Here is a 17,737-nt window from a genome sequence, read left to right on the forward strand (position 1 = left end):
GGAGCCTGGGCCTCGCTGCCAGATTTCTTTCTCCTTCCTTCCCTCCCTCCATCCAGTCTTCTTTCCTTCACTCATTCATTCACTCTGTACTATTTATGGACAACCTAGTGTACACCCTGCCTTGGGTGCACGTCAGGGACAGAGCGGGAAGCCACAGGATTCTTGTCCTCTGGGACCGGCAGCCTGGTGGGAAAGAGGGACATGAAAATAATGATGGGTTTAGAGGTGCCAGGAGGTCAGGGGGCGGGGCAGCCTGAGGAAGTGACATTGTCCTGAGGTCTGAGCCCTAGAGGAGGAGCAAGCGTCAGGCTGGTGAGAAGAGCAGAGGAGTGTCTCAGGCAGAGGGACCGGCAGGTGCCAAAGTCCTGGGGGTGGAGGGGACCTGGAGAGGCTGAGGGTCAGAAGGTGCTGGCCGATGATGTAGGAGTTCTGGAGTCTTAGGAGCTGAGGTCTCAGAGACCGCCCTTACCCGAGAGCGATGGGAGCCTCTGCAGGGTCGTGCCAGGCCCTGGGGACAGACAGGGGCCCAACTCAGGCCTGGGGGTCGCATCCTGGTTCCAGCGGTGCTCACGGCAGTGGTTAAGAATCCCTGGGGCAGCTGGAGTGCAGGTGTGGCTTATCTGTGCCTTCCCTTCCCTTGCTAGGTTCTGCTGCTGACTTATAATTGCCGTTTCCTTGTCCTCAGCAGAAAGAACTTGGAAATGAAATTACTGTTTAAGGGCAGCTTCCCTGTGGTGGGGATTGCTGGTGCAGACCAGTGTCTGCGTGGAGCTGGTCACTCCACTGGGGACTCTGTGCCCTTATCTGCTGCTTTGTGCCCCATGGATTCATCCCACAAGTGTCCCTGCTGGGCAGAGAAAGGGGGGGGCAAGCACAGTTGCCGCCCTCAGGAAGCTCCCAGTCTGATGGGAGAGACAGACCACAGACAAACAAGCAAGTATGTGTATGTGTCACAGGTTAGGAAGAAAAACACTGCACAGTGCAGGAGTAGGAAGCACAGGGGAAGGTCAAGGAAGGTCTGGGTCGGACTCTCCATATCAGGACCCTGGGGCAGGGAGGGACACAGAAATCTGCAGGAACAGTGCTCCAGGCATAAGGCACAGCACGTGCAAAAGCCTTGAGGTGGGAATGCGCTCTGTGTGTTTGGGAAGGAGGCCTGTGTAGCCGGAGCTGAGTGGCCAAAAGGAGAGGGTGGCAGGTGCAGTGGGAGAAATGGGGAGGGGGCTATCAGGTTGTGCCTTCTGCTGAGACTGCAAGGGCCCCAGAACTGGGGGCAGAGGCTGTGTGAGGAGAACCCAGGGAGCAGAAGCCCTCACTTCCTGCATGCATGCATTCATTCATCACCATCATAATCACCATCATCATCACCATCATCATCACTTCATCTTTATCATCACCATCATCATCACCACCATCATCATCATCACCATCATCATCACCATCATCATCACCATCATCACCACCATCATCACCACCATCATCACCATCACCATCATCGTCATCACCACCATCAGCATTACTATCATCATCACCATCATCACCATCACCATCATCATCACCATCATCACCACCATCAGCATTACTATCATCATCACCATCATCACCATCACCACCATCATCACCATCATCATCATCATCACCATCATAATCATCACCATCATCATCATCATCATCACCACCATTAGCATTACTATCATGGTCACCATCATCACCATCATCATCATCATCATCACCATCATAATCATCACCATCATCATCAATCACACTTACATCCATTCGTTCACCATCCATCCATCCATCCATCCATCCCTCCATCCATCCATTCATTCAGATGCTCTCATTCTTCATGTACTTTTCATTCACTTACCATCCATTTAACATTCATCATCCTTCATCCATTCACTAGGCATTCTGCAAGCACCCACTTTGCTGCCCACCCAGGGGATGAGTCACACCCCTCCTGCCTACCCTCCAGGGGCCCCTAGTTGGGGAAGCGGTGCAGACAAACAAGAAAAGCCACTGAGGAGCAGCTGGGCTCTGTGATCTACCCACGGGGTGGGCTCCATGGCCTTGTGTTCCTGGCTGACCTGTGTTGTGGGTGACTTTGGCTGCGTGTGGGCAGTGTCAGGCACAGCAGAGACATGTCTGTGTGGACTCGGCTGGGGGGTTTCCCCAGGGAGTGCCAGACCCAAGGAGTACCAGGCCCAAGGATTGCCGTGCTGGACCCTGAGTGTTCAGAGGAAGTGGGAGGGGACCTAGCAGGTGCCAGAGGCTGGATCTAGGGCAGGAGCCTCTCACTGGGGAACGGGGAGCCTGGACCCCTGGGAGAGGTTGGAGAAGGGAGGCTGCTCTCTGGCAGTCCCCACGTGGAGTCCAGCTCTTCATCAGGACATGTGGGGCTGGCTCTTGCCCACCCCACCAGCCCCAACCTGCTTCTTCCCAAACTCCCATCTCCAGCCACCCTGGGCTTCCTTCAGTTCTTCGGTTTTGTCTCCAAGCCTTTCACATGCTGTTTCCTCTCCTGGAATGCTCATTCCCATCCCCTTTACTGGATATTTCCTCCTCTCTGGGTCTCAGCTGAGACCTCACCTCTTCCAGGAAGCCTTCCCTGACTTCTCCAGACTGGGGTAAGCACCTTCTCTTTACTCTCTCTTCCCCAGTGCTCATATCACTCTGTGTTATAATCACTAGTTTATTATTGGCGCCCCCCCAAGTGCAGGGACAGTTTTACCAATTCATCACTCTGTCCCCTGTGCCCAGCCCAGGGCATGGCATGTGGACTAAGTAAATGTCTGTCCAGCGAGTGAATGAATGATGAGTGGACAGCCTTTTTTTTTTTTTTTTTTTTTTAGAAATTTATTTATTTTTGGCAGCATTGGGTCTTTGTTGCTGCACGCGGGCTTTCTCTAGTTGCGGCGAGCGGGGGCTACTCTTCGTTGCGGTGCACAGGCTTCTCATTGCGGTGGCTTCTCTTGTTGCGGAGCATGGGCTCTAGGCGTGCGGGCTTCAGCAGTTGTGGCACGTGGGCTCAGTAGTTGTGGCTCACGGGATCTAGAGTACAGGCTCAGTAGTTGTGGCGCACGGGCTTAGTTGCTCTGCAGCATGTGGGATCTTCCTGGACCAGGGATCGAAGCCGTGTCTCCGGCATTGGCAGGCAGATTCTTAACCACTGCGCCACCAGGGAAGTCCCAACAGCCATTATTACCTCCTTTGGAGCCCAGCCTCTGGCCCCTGCACCACCCGGAAGGGGGTGCATCATTTATCCATCTGGGCCCCTTGGATTTGAAGGGCTATCCAGGGTTGACTCAATCCCAGGCCCAGGCCCTGCTCGGGCTGGGGACAGAGGAGGGTTGAGACAGTTGCTGTACTGAGGGGTGGCATGTCCTGAGGCCAACCATGTCCCTGGGCCTGTCTGAACTTGTTAACTCCAGGGAGAAGATGTTCTCTGAGGGTGACAGCTGAGGGGTCCCTGTCAGCTCCCTCTCCACCCTGCCTCTCATCCCATCTTTCAGGTCTCCACTGTGCTGTCACCTCTTCCAAGAAGCCTCCCCTGATTGCCCAAACTAAACTTAGCCCCTCATCCTGGCCCCTTAGTGTGGTGTGGTCCCCTCAAGAGCCATTGCCAGGAGCTGGGCAAGGTCAGGGAGCACCAGGCTGGCGTCTCTTAAAGGAGCTGTCATCTCCGGCCCTGCCTCTGTAGGATCAGCCTTTGCCAGCCATGTGGTTCCTGCTTGTTCCCCAACATTCCCTGAACTATGCTCAGCTCAGGTCCTGGGGACAGGGGGTGAGGCACACGAGGTCCCTGCCCGCCAAGAACTCACAACCCACAGCAGCTGTAGATCCTCTACAGGACAAAGCCCCTGCTCATCACCATGGTGCCCAGCACCCCACATCATCTGGCCTCTGCCCCCTGCTCCAGCCTCACCCCCAGGACCAACTCCCCACCCAGAGCTGCAAACACACAACAGGTTTGCCCTACCCATTCAGACCTCTGAGCCTTTGCACATGCTGTGCCTCCTGCCTGAGACGCCCTTTCCCCTACTCAGCCTTTACAACTTGGTCTATTTATCACCTCTTCTAGGAAGCACCCCCCACCTGCAGGCAGAACTAGCCACCCCACCCTCCCTACACCCCAAGCCCCCCATGCACCACCTTCCGTTACATCCTATCAGCCTCTTCATGGACATCAATGGATATGGTGTCTCTCCCTCACTAGGGGGTGGGGTGGGGGGTGTCTAATTCACCTCTGTGTCCCCAACACAGTGCAGGGTACACAGTGGGCAACAGTACATGTTTGCTGAGGAACAAATGACTGGAAAACACGTGGTCACAATCCAGTCTTATAAAACAGGCAAGAACAAGCCTTGGAATGTCATCAGGCTGTTTCTTAGTGCCTTGTCTCCCTCTCTAGTCAGACCGAGGGCTCATAGAGAGCAGGATCTTGTCTTCATTGTAGTGATAGCAATTTATTGCCCACCCTCTCCACCCTCACCATGCTGGGCTCGGCGCCAAGCACTTGGCAAGTGCTTAGGTGTTTGCAACAGGAAGGACTGAATGCAGAGAGGTAAGCGCTCAGGGGATGGATGGAAGGACACTGGAAGTGCTGACATCCAGGACATTGCAGAACTGACCTGCCCGGGAAGCTGCCACCACCTGAGGCTCTGGGAGCTCACTCTGTAACTGCAATCCAGGGGGCAGAAATAGGAGTCAAGATGCCACGGCTGCTGCTACCACCACACAAAGCCTTCTCAACCCCCACAGAGCTGGAGAATGGGAAGCACGCTGCTGCAGAAAGGCTCCTCCTCTGTGACCTCACTTGCCACCAGAAAAAATCACCAGAAGGGCAGAGGATGGCCTCTGCCCACTTTTACTTTCCCAGTCTCAAGCAAGAACATCTGATGGGAAGCACCTAGCTGCAAAGGCTGCAGCTGAAAAATAGTCCTGAACATGCTTAGGAAGTTTATTACTATTTTCCTTAGAGTTTTTCTGGGAAGGGCTGCTAAGTTTTATCAAGTGTTTTCTCTAGCATCTATTGATATGAGCATCTGGCTTTCTCCTTTGATCTACTAATTTTAATGAATGGAGCATATAAGGGGGCATCTCCTGCGGGTGGGGGAGGGAAGGTCTCTCTCTGAGGTGATGTTTGTGATGAGACCAGGTATCCTTGGTCACAAATGTCAGAATCTCTGCTTTGAGAGCAGAGAATAGCCAGCAGCAGAAGCACTTTTCAGAGTTAACGGAACAGTGGAAACTTAAGGAACTACCCCTAGGGTGACTTTATTGCTGGGAGGAGACGTGCAACGGGAAAGACCAGGTAAAGACCCTGATGCCCCCTTTTATTACAGGACTTGAAAGGCATTAGTGAGCAGTTTCCATGTCTTGAACAGCCATTGAAACCTCACAAGCACGGTAATGAACCTACATCATTACCAATCCCGTTTTACAGACGAGGACACCGAGGCTCAAAGAGCCAGGGTCCCCCAGCAGAGCCAGGGCAAGGCAGCTGGGGCTGACTCCCAAGCCGGGCACTCCCGGGCACGACCACCAGGTGGGGGTGAGCGCCCAGGGACGGAGCGGTCGGGAGGCTGGGGGGCGCTGCCCGCCGTCTGTCCCTCCCTCCCGCCATGGGTCCCGCCCGCCGGGGGAGGCGCGTCCTGGGGCCCCGCGCGCGGTCCGCGCACACCGGAGCCGGAGCCGAGGCGGGCGCGCAGAGCCGGGCGCGCACTGCCTGATCGCAAGGGCGTCGGTGCCCTTGACCATGGCAGCGGTGGCCGCGCTCCTGCTGGGCCTGGCGCTCCTGGCGCCGCGGGCGGCCGGCGCGGGCATGGGCGCGTGTTACGACGGCGCGGGGCGCCCGCAGCGCTGCCTGCCCGTGTTCGAGAACGCGGCGTTCGGCCGGCTAGCCGAGGCCTCCCACACGTGCGGCCGCCCGCCCGAGGACTTCTGCCCGCACGTGGGCGCTCAGGGAGCGGGGGCGCAGTGCCACCGCTGCGACGCCGCCGACCCCGAGCGCCACCACAACGCCTCCTACCTCACCGACTTCCACAGCCAGGACGACAGCACCTGGTGGCAGAGCCCGTCCATGGCCTTCGGGGTGCAGTACCCCACCTCGGTCAACATCACTCTCAACCTGGGTAAGCGCGGGCTCAGGGCACCGCCATCACCTCGTCCCCTGTGCCCACCATCGGGGGCTCGAGGCTGCGCGCCCTGGGTTAGCTGTGGGATCCAGATATGGGGGGGCCTCAGGAAAGGGATCTGTGCCCCCCACTATCTGGAAGGATAGACTGATGGGTGTCTCTTGGGGCTGGGAGGGGTGGGAAGCCTCCTGGGAGCCCTTTACAGAGCAGTGGATCTGGGTGCGAGGACCATGCCCTGTAATGATTGTCCATCCTAGACCCAGAGCTGTTGTGGGCAAAGAAGGGAGGTGACCCACCAGGGGGTGAACTAGTTGGCTCTCTGGGGCAGGGGCTCGTAATCTTGGGGCATCTGGTTGACTTCTGGGGTTCAGTGAATCCCTGAGGCTGTGTGCCGTCCCTGGGAGTGATCTTGGGGATAGAGCCAGCGTGTTCATCACTGGGAAGGCTGCCCTCAGGGCAGGAGCCAAGTTTCACCCGGCTGTTGGGTAACTGGACCGGATGGCATGGCCTCTCTGCTGTGCCCAAGCCTCCCTCCACCCAACCCCATGCCAAGGTACAAGAGCCCTTAGGTCCCCGGGAATCACAATCCTGAGTCTGGACCCAGCACTTCACTCCTGGCACCTCCCCCATTTCAGGGAATGGGAATAACCACCTCCCCCCGACCCCCGGCTCCATAGCCCTTTCAGGGAGGGAGTGTTTCCATCGGTCCACACTCCCTTATCTGTGGGTTCAAAATCTCCCAAAGCTCTGAAAACTCAAAGTTTTTTTTTTTTTAATATTTATTTATTTATTTATTTGGCTGCGGTGAGTCTTAGCTGTGGCACAAGGGCTCTTAGTTGAGGCATGCATGCGGGATCTAGTTCCCTGACCAGGGGTCGAACCCAGGCCCCCTGCACTGGGAGCATGGAGTCTTAACCGCTGGACCAGTGGGGAAGCCCCTCAAAGTATTTTTATAACTCATTTCGGCTGCTAAACCTGACCTGAGGCTACTTATAGACCTTGTTGATCCTAGAGTGAATAGTCATACATTCTGTTCCTGAGATGTTTGAACATGGCTATTAGCCCCAGACCCAGCTGGAGGTGTTAACACAATCCATGGCATAAGGACTGCATCATCTCTCTAAAGTCTGAAGAGTTCTGAATTCTAAACTACATCCGGAGCCAAACAGTTTTGATAAGGAATTATGGGAATGTATCCATATTTTTCAGATGAGAAAATTGAGGTTCAGAGAGGTTAAGTCTTTTGCCCAAAGACACACAGCTGCTAAATGATACTGACATCCGTGTGTATCCAAGATCAGAGCATAAACTCCTTGACATGAATTCCACCCATTGGTGGAGTCGGCTCTTCCTAGCTCTGGGTGACAGTGCCTTGGGGAGGGCTGGGGAATGGCACTGAAGTGGTAGGGGGGACACCGAGCCTTCTCAGAAGATCAGGCTGGTACCCACCGCCACCCCAAGAAGCTCGGTTGCTCTGAGGCCTTGTTACCACCCATTGACCTGTCGGGCTCTCCAGGTGGGGCTTGTCGATGGGATGGGACGGATGGGATGGGACAGGATCTCTACCCAGGCGTGCGACAGGAAACCAGTGGGGGGAGAGAGGTTGGGGGAGCTGGCTGGACTGGCCTGGCAGGACCCCAAGGCCACAGGGGAAGGAATCTGGGATAGGATAGGGTCTGTGGGAGACAGTCTGTTCCATGACAGAGGACGCGGGATTGGCTGATGTGTTGCTTGTGTGGGTGGAACCCGGGGCAGACGAGGGGCTCAGGCCAGGCACAGATGAGGCGGGAGCGGGCGGGAGAGGGTCTACGTGTTTTGATTTGGGGCAGTTCCCGTTTACACTTGGTGTGTGCCAGGCCCTGCACCACACACACACACACACACACACACACACACACACACACACACCCCATTGTTCTTCCCGTCGTGTTGTGCAGCACCAGGCACGTGGGAGGGGCTCTGGAAGGGTCTGCACAGTGAATGAATGGGGGAGGGACAATGTCACCTCCTCCGTCCTGTGCCCCGGGCCCAGCTCAGGGCTCTCTTTTGCCTGCCCCAGGCCACCGAAGAGGCTTTGCACTCAGGCCCAGCACAGCCACTCACTGGGCAAACGCCACCCCCTCCCCGTGCCTCGGTTTCCTCCCAGTCAGATGGGGTGAGAGTTGCCACCTCTCGGGCAGCGTGCAGGTCCTGTGAGCTCAGGTCGGCCAAGTGCTTACAGGAGCTGGGACAGTCCTTGTGTGTGACCAACAGGACTCTGCTGAGAGAGGCTCAGGCTGAGGTTCCCCTTGGGGTGGCCTCTTCCAAAGGGATTGAGAAATGTTCGCCCACCTGGCTCCCAAAAGACATCCTGACCCTGGTCCCATTTATGCAGGAGGGGTTCTGGGGACCCACAGCAGCCCCAGACGTGGCCCACGTTTGGTTCCATTCAAATTTGGTTTTCTCCACTCTGAGCCACAGATTGCATAATATTAGGGGAAGAAGAGGTCTGGGATCATCAGGGTATTCCCAGTGGGGGCCTGATGGATCCTCAGTCAAGGTGGGCAGGGAAGCCTCTCCTAGCCCTCAGGCCGCCTCTGCTGGCTCTGCCCCTTCTCTCCTTGACCTCACTGGAGGGAGGAGTGGGCAGCGGCTCTGGCCCCGGTCTCCTGGAGGGAGTGGGGTGAGGCCGGGGGAGGGACAGGCGGCCGGTCAGCCCTGGATGGAGGTCACTGCTTTCCCAGCCCCCTGCGAGCTCGCAGACATCTGTTCCAAATCCCCGAGTCCTGTCGCTAAGCTGAGGCTTCCTGTCTGGGATGAAAGGCAGCAGCGGGGTCTTGTGGCTCCCAGCCCTCCACGGAGGCCATGGGAAGTGAGCAGGCTGGAGCCTAGTAGTGGGTGTGTGGGAGGTGGACGGTCATCAGGGGTAACACAGTATTCAGGGGGCCCTCACCACGTGCTAGGGACCCCACTAAGTCAGCACCCCATCCCAGCACCGTTTGTTCCTTTTCTTTGGCCACGCCGTGCAGCATGTGGAATCTTAGTTCCCCGACCAGGGATTGAACCCGTGCCCCCTGCATTGGGAGCGTGGAGTCTTAACCACTGGGCCGCCAGGGAAGTCCCCGTTTGTTCTTTTATAGACAGGGGAACTGAGGCTCTGAGGATGAAATCAGCGCCTAGGGTCCCACCGCAGACCCTGGGACCCTCCGTGCAGCGCGCTGCATTTGGGGATGATAAACGTCCAGCTTATGCCCATCGGAGTCTCAGCTTTTGGCTGGGCTCAGGGGAGTCTCCCTTCTTGCTTGTACACTTTCTTGGATTCCTGAGAACCTACTGGAAAGACCCTTAAGTCCCTGAGCAGGTGAGTTCTGAGCCCCTGAGCGAGGGGAAGGTTTCAGGAGAAATGGTGGGTGGGCTTCTGCCCCCCGCCCTCCAGCCTCAGATCCCGGCTGGGGGCCGCCCGTGTGCAGGGCCAGTTCTCCCTGCATCCGTTCAGCATCTGTTCCATCTTCATGGAGCCAGAAGACGAGCTGGGCCCCGGGAACGATGTGGATGAAGATTTACGCTCAGGGGACACACCCGGGGTGAGCGGGCCTCTCGGAGATCTGAAGGGTGGTGGGAGTTGACAAAAGAGTGGAGGGCATTCCAGGTCAAGGGGAGCCAGGAGGCCGCTCTGTGTGTTCTTGGACCTGCATGGCCTGGATGGCCAGAGCGGAGGGGACAAGAGGACAGCGGGGCCTGGTCCAGTGGGAGCTGGACGTCAGAAGGACCTGCCGGCCCCTGTGGAGCCCGACGCCGGCTGGGTCTCCTGAGCTTTGGCTCCACTGCGTCTTCCTGTCGAGTGGGTGGCCGTGTTTGCGTTGGACGAGGCCAGCGCCGGGGCGCCAAGTCCTCCTTCCTTCTCCCTGGGGGTTCTGGCTAGAATGCTGGGCCCCAGTCAGGTCAGGGGTCAAGGCAGCAGCCCTGATTAGCCTCTACCACAGAAGCAGCCCCCCATGGCCCTGGGCCCAGCTGGCCCTGGCCGCCTCGCGCCCCTCTGGGCTCAGGATGGACCCAGCAGTTGCAGGAGTGGGAAGTCCCAAAGCCCAGGAAGGATGCAGGCAGCCTCCAGATCTCCCCTCCCTCCCCTCCCACTCTGGCTGCACCAGCTGCCCTTCAGCAGGGCTGAGGATGGGCCGAGACTGCATCTCTCCTCCTGGTCTTTGCCTTTGCTGTTGCATCTGCCCGGCATAACTTCGTGTTCCCGCCTTCTCCTGGATAACCCGTATCTCATTCATAAACAAAACAGCCTAGTGCCTACTGCGTGCTAGTCCCTGTACCAAGCCCTGGGGATGCAACAGCGGACAAGCCACTATCTGCCCCACTAGGCTTTGAGGGCACCTCCTACAGGAAACCCTCAGCCCCCAGGATTGGGCGGAGAGCCTGCCTGCGTGCTTTTGCAGCCCCTCACCCTTCCCCTGTCACAGTCTAGATCATGAGCTTGAGGTTTTGGTTTGTCTGTGTCCGTCACCGGCTCCAGGCTACAGAGGGAATGCCTGTTTTCACAGCTGCACCCCAGCGCCCAGCGCAGGGCCCCCTACACAGTGGTGCTGTTGGTTGGATGGATGGATGGAATGACAGCATTTAGTCGTGCATGTACCGGGGACTGTTGTAAGTGCTTTGCAGGCGTTTACTCATGAAGCCCATTTTATTGTGATGCCCATTTTGCAAATGGGGAAATGGAGTCACTGTGTTCAAGATACCTGCCCATTTCACTGGAGGGAGGTTAGGTATTTTGCCCAAGGCAACAGAGCTGCTAAGCAGTGGAGCGGGGATGTGAACCCCAGCACATCATGGCTACACTGTATTTCCTCCCTGGAAACGAGGAATGAGTGGATGAATGCATGAATGAATAACTCCCCAGCCTTCCAGATACATCCCAGACTCCTAAGCTGTGGTCCCACCCTTCCTCCTGGCCCTGCCCCGCACCTGGGCTCCCCAGGGCTCCAGCTGCTTCACCCGCCTCCCTTCCCCTGCTCTCTCTCATCTCCCCGCCAACCCTGCCACCAGCTGTGCCCTCTCCCCATCTCATGCCCCTGGCTTTGCCTGTTGGGATCATGGTTGACGTTTGGGGCTCCACCCGCACCTCCAGCCCAGTCTCCCACCTGAGCCCTTGACCAGGTCATTAAAGCATCCTCCTGAAAGTCAACCCCTGAATGTCACACAAGGGCCCCAAACTTAGGGTCCAAAAGTAAAGGTGCACCGTGTAAACCATATTCATAGCAGCATTATTCACAATAACTGAAGAATGCAAGCAACCCAAGTGTCCACTGATGAATGAATAAGCAAAATGTGGCATACAAAGCCATACAATGGAATATTTTTCGGCCTTAAAAAGGAAGGAGATTCTGACACATGCTGCTATGTGGATGAACCTCGAAGACATTATGCTCAGTGAAATAAGCCAGACACAGAAGGACAAACACTCTATGATTCCACTCATATGAGTCCCTAAACGAGTCACATTCATAGAGACAGAAAGTAGAATGGTGGTTGCCAGGGACTGGGGGAGGAAAGAATGGGAAGTTCGTGTTTAATGGGTGTGGAGTTTCAGTTTGGGAAGATGAAAAAGTTCTGAAGATGGATGGTGGCCACGGCTGCACAACAGTGTGAATGTGCTTAATACCAGTGATCCATATGCTTAGAAATGATTACGATGGTAAATTTTACGTTATATTTATATTTAAAATTAAAAAGTAAAGGCATCCTTCTTTCTTCCCCCTCGTCTCTCCATGCACCAAAGCAAGGAACTCAGGAATCCGCTGCAGTTCTTCCCTCCTCATCCTTTGACTTCAGCATTCGCCAGATCACTAGATCACTGTCTGGAATGTTCCTTGTCTTTGCCTTCCTCTCCATCATTCCCACTCAGCCCCTCATCTGTTCCCTGATTTATTGCGATGGTCTTAAATGCCCTGACACCTCTCTTTGCAGACTTGTAGTTTGTACATGTCAGTCATGGCTCCATTCAGACTGGACCTCAGAATCCTTCTTAACACAAAGCCCTAGGCAATAATCAATCAGACGAAATCTGTTCACTCTCCCCAGGTTAGACAATAGGCTTGACAATCTTGATCCATATTTGGGGTTTAGACTCTTGGCCCAAAGGTGAGGGAACTGTCGTGGGCCTAGCTCTGATTCAGCCAGGCTCTCATGGTGTCTGGCACTGTGGTCACAGGGATTCCCCAGCTCTTCACAGGGATTCAGCGAGCCCCAAATTGCCAAGAGCTAGGGTGGGAGAGGAAGATGAGAACAGTGGATGGCCAGATGCTAGGGCGGAGGAGCCCTGCTGAGATGCCTCCTGCAGGCTGGGAGCGGCTCTCCCCATTTGGTTCTCATGCCCACGGTGGGCAGGGCAGCCTCGGCCACGCATTTCCACTCAGCTCCCCACCCTGTCCCCTCCAGCCCCATCCCCAGGCCACTGCTCCCCAGATGGCTCCAATTAAAGGGCTTTGTTTTGTTTCCCTTTTTCCAAAATAAGCCTCTCCTTCGTAGCTCATTCTGCTCCGTCAGTGCCGGATGTGGGCCAGCCTGCTTTTATGACCGCCCTGGTGTCATTCCTGTCGGGCTTTATGTCCCAGCTGGCTGGAGAGGACATAGCTTGGTGCTCCTGGTGCTGGCTTGGGCGACCTCTGCAGTTTTCATGGGCACTGGCACCTCCTTCCTGGGCAGCCCTTTCTCTCTGGGCATTGAATTGGAGGGGTGGCTGGTTCGGCAACTTGGGGGCAGACAAGCCTGTAGTTGAGTAGAGACTCGGCTGTTTTCTACGTGACCTTGTGCGAGACCCTTTCTCCTGCCTGAACCTCGGGTTCCTTGTTAGTAAGATGTGCACGGTATGGAACTGTTTGGGGGTCTCTGAGATAGAGTGTACATAGAGCACTTAACAAGGTGCCTGGCACATAGTAGGTGCTCACTAAATGCTGGCTGTTGTTAAACAGACTCATTTGGGGGTCGTGATTGGCAGAACACTGTGACAGCCTCAGTCATGTTGTCAGGCCTGCCTGTCTCAACTTGTTCACTGGATTATAACCTCCTTGAAGGTACAAATCATGCTTCATCTGGCAAGCATTTATGGAGCACCTACTGTGTACCAGGCACTGTGCTCAGCTCTAAGGATTCACTGCCCCGTCCCAAGGAGGGCACAGACTAGTGGGAGGGATGAGCAGGTCTTTACAGAACAGGGTGAAGAGGCTCAGGGCAGCTGGGGAGCACCAGTGAGGCACCCTAACCCACAGCTCCAGGGATGAGTAGCCATCAGGGAAGGCGGGAGAAAGGTGTTCGACGCAGGACTCAGGCTGGGGCATTTGATCAGTCTGCTAAACCAGTGGGATGAGCAGGGATGCACAGGAGCCAGCCAGGTGAGGAGCGGAGGGAACAGCATTCCAGGCAGAGGGAACAGCATATTGGGTGGCTGGGAGTTGAGATCCATGTGGCCCCAAGCAGTGTCGCTCCGCAGTTAACAGGTGGGGAAGACGTTTTGGCCCAGCTTTTTTGATGGGAGCACACCTGTCTCAATCACCCTGAAGCCTCATTGGCCCCTGGAGCTTGCAAGGGTCTGGGTTGAGGCTGCAAATTTAATTCTTGTCACTGTTTAGATCTCAGGGCCAGTTCCTTCCCCAGCCTTCGGGTTGCCTTTGGCAGAAACCTTTTCATCGCAAAGCAGGGATTAAGTTGCTTTCTTAGCCCTTCTAATTAACTCTTGTAACAGAAAGTCCCTGCCGCGCCTCTGTGATGTTCCTGCATCTTCTCTCACCTCCTGGCTTGGCAAGGAAAGGGAAAAGCCGCGATGTTTCCTAGTGTGTGATGTTGTTCATTTGCATGAAATCCCGGTGGCTACCTTTTTCCAATCATGCTTCTAGCTGCCAGCTACCTTTTAAGTGGCTCCAAGCTCCCCTCCTGAGAGGTGTCTGGCTGCTAGATGTTTATAGAGGAACTTGGGCCTGTGGACCCACGGCGACCTGCACACAGCATCCTTTCGTGAACACACACCCGGGGCAAGTCCTCACCTGGTTCCGAGGTCTGACGCCTGCTCAGAACAGAAGCGGCCGCTTCAGACACTGGCTCCGTTGGCGACACATGCTTTCTTTTAAGGGACTTGGAGTGACAGTGCCAGGCTGTGCTGCAATGTAACTTTGAAAAACATCTTAAAACAGAACATGGCAAGGCGGTTGCTTTTTAAATTTTTTTTTTAATTTGTGTTTTCTCCAGTTTTTAAATTAGAACAAACTTTGTGAGAAAAAATTGGGAATATGTAGAACACTTGAAAAGGGAAGAAGAGTCACTGAGTCCTCTGCCCTGAGGACAGTCATGCTTATGCGTTCGATGTCTTTCTTTTCTGCTTGTTCTTTAGGGATTTTTAAATATCATCTGATGATTCTAAACGTAAGATCGTTTGTCTTTTTTTCATTCAACATTTTCACTTTCCCGTGTACTGTAAACTCATTGTCAACTGTTTCAGTGGTTTCAATCATCCTGTGAGTGTTTGCCCTACAATTTACTGAATCTTTATGGTTCCAGTTTTTTCCCTATTATAAAAAAATTCCTTGATGAACTTCTTGATTTAGGTTCCATGTCTTGTTTGAATTCCCAGAAGTGGGATTTTTTTGTTTTTCACCAAAGGCCAGGAATATTTTTTTTTTTTAGGCCAGGAACATTTTTATGGCCCTTTATCTGTGTCACCACACTGCATTCCCAAGGGGCCAATATGTATACTTTTGCCCCAGCTTTTTCTTTTATTGTGGTAAAATACACATAACATAAAATTTATTACCTTAACCATTTTTAAGTGTACAGCTCACTGGTATTAAGTATATTCACATTGTTGTATTATTGTTGTATATTCACCACCATCCACCCACAGAATTTTTTCATCTTCCTAAACTGAAACTCTGTCCCCATTAAATACTATTGCTCTCTCCCCTCACCCACCATTCTACTTTCTGTCTCTATAAATTCGACTCCTCTAGGGGCTCCATGTAAGTGGAATCATATAGTATTTGTCTTTTGATGACTGTCTTAATTTGCTTCACATAATGTCCTCAGGGTTCATCCATGTTGTAGCATGTGTCAGAATTTCCTTCCTTTTTAAGGCTGAATACAATTTCACTGGGTGGATGGACCACATTTTGTTTTTAAATTAATTTATTTATTTTTGCCTGCGTTGGGTCTTCGTTGCTGCGCGCGGGCTTTCTTTAGTTGTGGCGAGCGGGGGCTACTCTTCGTTGCGGTGCACGGGCTTCTCATTGGGGTGGCTTCTCTTTGTTGCGGAACACGGGGTCTAGGCGCGCGGGCTTCAGTAGTTGTGGCACGAGGGCTCAGTAGTTGTGGTTCACGGGCTCTAGAGCGCGGGCTCTAGAGTGCAGGCTCAGTAGTTGTGGCACATGGGCTTATTTGCTCCGCGGCATGTGAGATCTTCCTGGACCAGGGCTCAAACCCGTGTCCCCTGCGTTGGCAGGCGGATTCCTAACCACTGCACCACCAGGGAAGTCCCTGGACCACATTTTGTTTATTCATCATCTGTTGATGGACACATGGGTTGCTTCTACATCTTGGCTATTGTGTGTAATGCTGCTATGAACATGTGTGTCCAAATATTTCTTCAAGACCCTGCCTTCAATACTCTGGGGTCTATATTCAGTAGTGGAATTGCTGGATCATATGGTAAGTCTATTTTTAATTTTTTGTGGAACCGCCAAACTATTTTCCAAAGCAAATGCACCATTTTACACTCCTACTAACAGTGCACAAGGGTTCCAACTTTTCCACATCCTCACCAATGCTTGTTATTGTTATCTGATTTTTTAAAATATTGATATTTATTTATTTATTTATTTATTTATTTATTTATTTATTTATGTTGGCTGTGGGCGTCTTAGTTGCGGCATTCATGTGGGATCTAGTTCCTCGACCACGGATTGAACCCGGGCCCCCTGCATTGGGAGCGTGGAGTCTTAACCACTGGACCACCAGGGAAGTCCCTGTTATCTGGTTTTTAAAAAAATAATAGCCATCCTAATGGATGTGAGGACCAATTTTTAAAAATGTATGTAACAGCTTTATGGAGATATAATTTACTGTACAATTCACCCAATTCAAGCATACAATTCAGTGCTTTTTAGTATTATTCATAGAATTGTATACCCATCACCACAATCCATTTTTGAACATTTTTATCACCTCCAAAGAAACCCTGTGCCCGTTAGCAGTCACCTCCCCCTGCCAAGTATTCGCCCAACACCCCAGGCCCTGAAAACCACTAACCTACTTTCTGTCTTTCTGGATTTGCCTATTCAGGACATTTAATATAGGTGAAATCATACATTATATAGTCTTTGGGATTAGCTTCTTTTATTTATCACAATATTTTCAAGGTTTATCCACATGGTAGCATGTGTCAGTACTTTATTCCTTTTTTCTTGCCAAATAATATTCCTTTGTATGATATACCACATTTTATTTATTCATTTATCTGTTGATGAACATTTGAATTGTTTCCATTCTTTGGATTTTATGAGTACTGCTGCTCTGAACATTGGTGTACAAGTTTTTGTGAGGACATGTGTTTTCATTTTGCTTGGGTACATGCCTAGGAGTGAGATTGCTGAGTCATGTGGTAACTCTATGTTTCACATTTTGAGAAACCACCAGACTGCTTTGCAAAGCCACTGCACCATTTTACATCTTCACCAGCTGTGTACGAGGCTTCCGGTTTCTCCACCTCCTTGCCAACACTTATTTTTGTCTGTCTCTTATATTATATCCATCCTAAGGGAGTGAAGTGGTATCTCATTTTGGTTTTGGTCTGGCTAATGATGTTGGGCATCTTCTCATGTGCTCATTGACCATTGATATATCTTTTTTGGAGAAATGCCTATGTAGATCCTTTTTTCTGTTTTCCATTTTTAAATTGGGTTATCTTTGTTTTTTTTTTTTTTTTGGCTGCGCTGCACAGCTTGCAAGATCTTAGTTCCCCGACCAGGGATCGAACCCGTGCCCTCTGCAGTGAAAGCACAGAGTCTTAACCACTGGACCTCCAGGGAATTCCCGGGTTATCTGTCTTTTTATTTTTGAGTTGTAAGAATTCTTTAAATATTCTAGATAAATGCCTTACCAGATACAATGCTTTGCAAATATTTTCTCCTATTCTGTGGGTTGGCTTTTCATTTTTCTCAATGGTGTCTTTAGAAGCGCAAATTTTTTGATTTTGATGAAGTTCAATTCATCTGTTTTTTTCCTTTGTCAGTTGTGCTTTTGGTGTCACATCTAAGAAGGCTTTGCCTAACCCAGGTCATGAAGATTTACTCCTATATTTTCTTCTAAGAGTTTTATAGATTTAGCTCTCACATTGGGCCAAGATGTTTAAACAGAGGATTGAAGTGACTTCTCCTCAGTGGGTAAGGAAGACTGTGGACAGTGATAGAGGTGGCAGCAGCGGGAAAGGCCTCCTGGGGTATCTGGGACCAGGGCAGAACAGCCAGAGGGAAGAAAGCAGATGTGGGAAAGCGGTGCAGAGAAGTTCTGTGCTGCCCTGGGGAATGTGAGTCGACTGCTAATAGTAGAATTTATGGGAGGGCTCCCTCTGTTGG

At 52.7% G+C, this 17,737-nt stretch overlaps 1 protein-coding gene across 1 annotated transcript in view; it reads left to right on the forward strand.

Annotated features, from left to right (window-relative positions):
* Nucleotides 1-5,758: 5,758 nt before the first annotated feature.
* LAMC3 (laminin subunit gamma 3) overlaps nucleotides 5,759-17,737 on the forward strand; it is a 59,791-nt gene continuing 47,812 nt past the window's right edge. The window contains exon 1 of the mRNA XM_057549181.1: nucleotides 5,759-6,134. Coding sequence (XP_057405164.1) covers nucleotides 5,759-6,134 — 376 coding nt within the window. The remainder of the gene's footprint in view (nucleotides 6,135-17,737) is intronic.

This window comes from Balaenoptera acutorostrata, chromosome 6 (genome assembly GCF_949987535.1).
Source record: "Balaenoptera acutorostrata chromosome 6, mBalAcu1.1, whole genome shotgun sequence".
Taxonomy (NCBI): Eukaryota; Metazoa; Chordata; class Mammalia; order Artiodactyla; family Balaenopteridae; genus Balaenoptera; species Balaenoptera acutorostrata.